The following is a 4,042-nucleotide window of genomic DNA, read 5'->3' as shown; positions in this document are numbered from 1 at the left end:
GGCGACGGCCATGGGGCGCGGTGCGCTTCGGCGGCGGCAGGCGCGGCTGCTCGGGCGGTCGCGCGGCTGTTTGGGGTTGTGTTGAGTGGATGTGACGGGCTGATGGCGCTGCATCATACTGGCCCCAGCGCCGGCCGCGCCATTCTCTGTTTGGCTGCGCCGCAGAGGCGCCTGTACCGCCGTGAAGGCTGGCCCCATGCCGCCGCCGCGCACCGTCATAGGGCGCCGCCCCCAGCACCAGCCGTGCGACCCAGCCCGCCGCAGACAGGCACACGAGCGACAGCGCCCCGCCGTGGCGCGCGTGGAGCGACTCTATGGCCTCGGCCATGCGGTCGGTGTAGAAAGCGAGTGACGAGCCGCGCAGGGTGGGGTACCATTCGCTGCGCCGAATGGGCAGGACCTGATGGGTGGATTCAGTACATAAGAAGTTCAAGGGTTTGAGGGGCATTTTCTCTCCTGGGTGCTTGCGGGGCCCGCCTGGTCAAGCATGTGCAGGGCGCCGGCGGCGTTTGTGCATGCGCGCGTACCAGCGCATCGCTGCGAGGACTCTCGTAGAAACTGCAGGGGCGCGGCCGCGCCGGCGGCGCCGCACGCGCACCTCGACCGCCGGCGCGGCGCCGCCAGACTGGCTGGCGGCGGTCTGCAGGTGCTGCGCCAGGTTGTGGGAGAGCTCGGTGGACTCCTCCCCTGTGTAGTCCCTCAAAAAGCCGGGGCAGATCAAGACTGCACGGCACGGCTCCGCCCGCTGCCCGCTGCTGCCGGCGATCGACGCGGCCGCCATGAGGGCAGACGTCTGGGTCCTGCCGTGGCTGCGCCGCGGCGCGCCTGCTGCCATTGACGCAACATGGCCCGGCGCGACCGCTGGTGCGCCGCTGCTGGCGAGGTGGTGATTGGGCGGCAATCCCCGCACATGCGACACGCGTGGCGGGCAAGCGCGCGCTTCCGAGTGAGAGTGGCTGTTGTGATTTAACATATGCGCACCGTTTGCAACCGGCAGGTGAGCCATGTGGTAGCAGATCGAGAAACGTGTGTTTTGCAGGCGTATGTTGCGGGGTGGGTTTTTCTTGTTGCGTGTAAGTTCAACGAGCAGCAGCGGTCAAAAATTTCAATGCGGTAGTGTCGACTGTCACTCGCAGACCGTCACCGGAAGTTGTTCCGAGGCTTCAATAACCTGAATGGACCAATGGTCTCTTGCAATTGCATAACCTTATCCAATTCTCAGTACCACGTGGACGGAGCCCTCGCATTCGCGCGCCACAAAAACAGGATGCAGCAGCGGCTTGCGCGCACATCGCGCTGCAGCACTCCCCCTGCACCCCGCCGCAGCGCGTTGGGAGCATTGCAGCATTCGCATGGTTGTCAAACAAGAGCAGGACAATTGAGGTGCAGCAGCGCGGCAGATGGTGCTGCTGCGGTCGGAACTGCGGCCACCACCACGACACGCGCAAGCACCAGCAGCAGCACAAGCAGCAGTGTAAGCAGCAGCAGAAGTGGCGGCGGCGGCGAGGCCAGGGCGCCGATGGTGGTTTACTTTACGGCAGAGGATGTGGTCACGGAGGCGATGCCCGGTGACGTCATCATGGAGGTGAGGGGCTGACAGCAGAATAGATGAATTAATTCGAATTTTTAATCGCAGCATGCAGCAGTGTGCAGCAGCTCGCAGCGGGAGAGGGAGCGCCGATGCCCCACACAGCCGCCGCGCAACGGCATGGCAGCTGATGCAACAGGCCGGGCGGCTCCAAGTGGCCTCTGGGACGAGCGGTGCAGCGGATTCTCGGCACAAGCACGCACTGGTGCATGGGGCCAGAGTTCTGCCAGGGCCGGGGTTCTGCGACGCTGATGACCGGCTGACGTGCCGCGCCGCCCCCATCTCCCCCCCCAAACACACACACGCACGCACGCACGCACGCATGCTTGCACACACACACCTGCCCCGGCGGCAGGTCGCCGGGCGCTGCGGCATCACCATCCCTGGCGGCTGCTACAGCGGCAACTGCGGCATATGCGAGGTGCGGGCCCGCCACGACGGCAGCGGCCAAGCATGACTGTGGGCGCTGCTGGCGGTGTTGTCGGTTGATGGGGAGTCTCTCTGGCTGCATGACCTCAATTTTTGCGCACATGATTTGATGTCATGATGCTTTGTACACCAGGAAAGGCGGTTGCAGGACGGCCGCCCTCGCGCCGCGCTTGAGGCCAAACGCCCCTTTGCGTCCACGCGCCTACGCTCACAGGTGGAAGTTCGCAAGTTTGCGGACGGCCAGGACGGCGGCAGCAGCGGAAGCGGAAGCAGCAGCGGCGGCGGCGGCGGCGCGGTGGTGCGGTCGTGCATCGCTCGGCTGCCCCCTGGCTACGCGCGCGTGGAAATCGATGCCCTACAGGACGACCAGATATGGGGGCTGGACGGGTTCGACACGTGACGCCTCATCTGGTTGTAAAAGCCTGTCCCAATGACGCACGCATTTCATAGAGAGCTTTGGCATCAGCTCAGCACGCCACTGCTTGCTGGGGCGTTTAGTGGAGGATTCTGTGGGAGATTTCCTCCGCATGGGACCCGCTCGTTGAGATACGCTTGCCGCACCCTGCCGCAGGCGTTTGTTGCTGTGTCATGTGCCTCACACGCCGGGCAATGCCGACCACGGCTCCGCCACTGGCGCCGCGGCCCGTTTGTCACTCGCCAGCCATGCACTGCACGACACCACAGGACCCCAGTGGTGACACCACTGTTTACAGCACCGTGCACGCGTTGTGGCCCCAAATGTAGTGATTGCAAGAGCAGGGCTTGCTCTCAGGAGTGCTCGTAGCATATGCCTGTGGCGCGCAGCGGGCGCGCCGCCGCCGCACTGTCCGGCCGAAAGAATGCAGGTTGTAACCGCACAGCGCCGCTCGTGTTTCAGAGGGGCTCCGGCGTCGTCGCAGCGGGGAGAGGGTTATGTCACTGGGTCAGAGTTTTTCTCTCATCACGATTCTTGGGGGGTTGGCGACTGCCGAGGAGCCCATGGAATATGGCCGCACCTACGTCGCTCCTCGTTGGGCTGCCAGGCCTTGCTTCACGCGCACTCGCTGCCGCAGCCGGCCGCCCTGTGCAGGGTCGCCGCCCGCCTCGCCCGCGCCACGCTCCTCCGCCCCTTCTTGCAGCACAGCGGCTTCACGCGCCCCGCCGCCCCCGCCGCCGCCGCCTTGCTCGGCGCCCCGGCCTAGCCCTGGGGCCACCTCCTCCCTCTGCTTGCCGCGCCGGCGGCTGCCCGTCCCGACAGCAGCAGCAGCAGCAGCAGCAGCAGCGGCCTCAGCGGGCTGCTCGCCCCACGCGGCCAGCGGCCAGTCCGGCGCCCGCTCAATCCCCGCCGCCGGCCGCCACCACTCCAGCGCCACCCACCACCAGTGCAGCAGCACGAGCGCACAGCACCAGATTGGGCCCGCCCAGGGGCCCGCGCGCGCGCAGCGCCTGAGGCGCGGCAGCAGGCCGTCGGCCCAGGGCGTCATCATGACGTCATCGTACACCCTGAGGGTCCTGGCGGCCACGTCAGTCCAGCTGTACATATCGCGAACCTGTGTGCACAGGGGCATGATGACATGAGCACGGTGATTTCAGGAGGCAATTCAGCAGCAGCATGCTGGCGAAAGTGCCCAAGGGCAGGATATAACTGACCCTATTGGGTGTGTTGAATTCTGGGATCTTTGGGCAGCGCGGGTGGCTGTGGCTCACTCACATCAAGGCTGAGGCGGGTCCCTGAAGGCCAACAGAGACGTGGGCAGCAACCGCCCCACTCCCTGCCCGCCGCGCGGCGAAAGCAAGCGGGCACACATACAAACTCCCGTTCTGAGCCGCCCGTGCCGGGCCCCAGCCCCAAACCCCTGCCCCACCCCGTGCCTACCCTCTCGTGCTGCGCGCGCGGGTCGCGGCCGCGGGCTACGCGGCGCAGCGCCTCCTCGAGCGACGCCAGCAGGCCCTCGGCGCTGGGCTCACACAGCAGCAGCATGTCTGGGGGCAGCACCTGGCCGGGTGGAGGGGATGAGGCAGGGTAACATGTCACCAAGTGGCGGG

The 4,042-nt window shown here is 66.4% G+C and overlaps 3 protein-coding genes across 3 annotated transcripts; 1 reads left to right on the top strand and 2 right to left on the bottom strand.

Annotated features, from left to right (window-relative positions):
* Positions 1–598: 598 nt before the first annotated feature.
* On the bottom strand, positions 599–835 carry MNEG_14082 (hypothetical protein; the record flags this gene model as incomplete). Its single annotated transcript, XM_014037448.1, has 1 exon — positions 599–835. A coding segment is annotated over one exon (237 nt), but the record flags the coding sequence as incomplete, so codon positions are not given.
* Positions 836–1,519: 684 nt separating this feature from the next.
* On the top strand, positions 1,520–2,417 carry MNEG_14081 (ferredoxin; the record flags this gene model as incomplete). Its single annotated transcript, XM_014037447.1, has 3 exons — positions 1,520–1,585; positions 1,944–2,009; positions 2,232–2,417. 3 exons carry the CDS (start codon positions 1,520–1,522, stop codon positions 2,415–2,417), a joined length of 318 nt encoding a protein of 105 aa, XP_013892901.1.
* Positions 2,418–3,012: 595 nt separating this feature from the next.
* MNEG_14080 (hypothetical protein) lies at positions 3,013–3,546 on the bottom strand (the record flags this gene model as incomplete). Its single annotated transcript, XM_014037446.1, has 1 exon — positions 3,013–3,546. A coding segment is annotated over one exon (534 nt), but the record flags the coding sequence as incomplete, so codon positions are not given.
* Positions 3,547–4,042: the final 496 nt, after the last annotated feature.

The sequence above is a fragment of the Monoraphidium neglectum genome (assembly GCF_000611645.1).
Source record: "Monoraphidium neglectum strain SAG 48.87 unplaced genomic scaffold scaffold04242, whole genome shotgun sequence".
Lineage (NCBI taxonomy): Eukaryota > Viridiplantae > Chlorophyta > Chlorophyceae > Sphaeropleales > Selenastraceae > Monoraphidium > Monoraphidium neglectum.
Note: the sequence above shows the minus strand (reverse complement) of the source record. Positions and strands in the feature narration are given on the sequence as shown.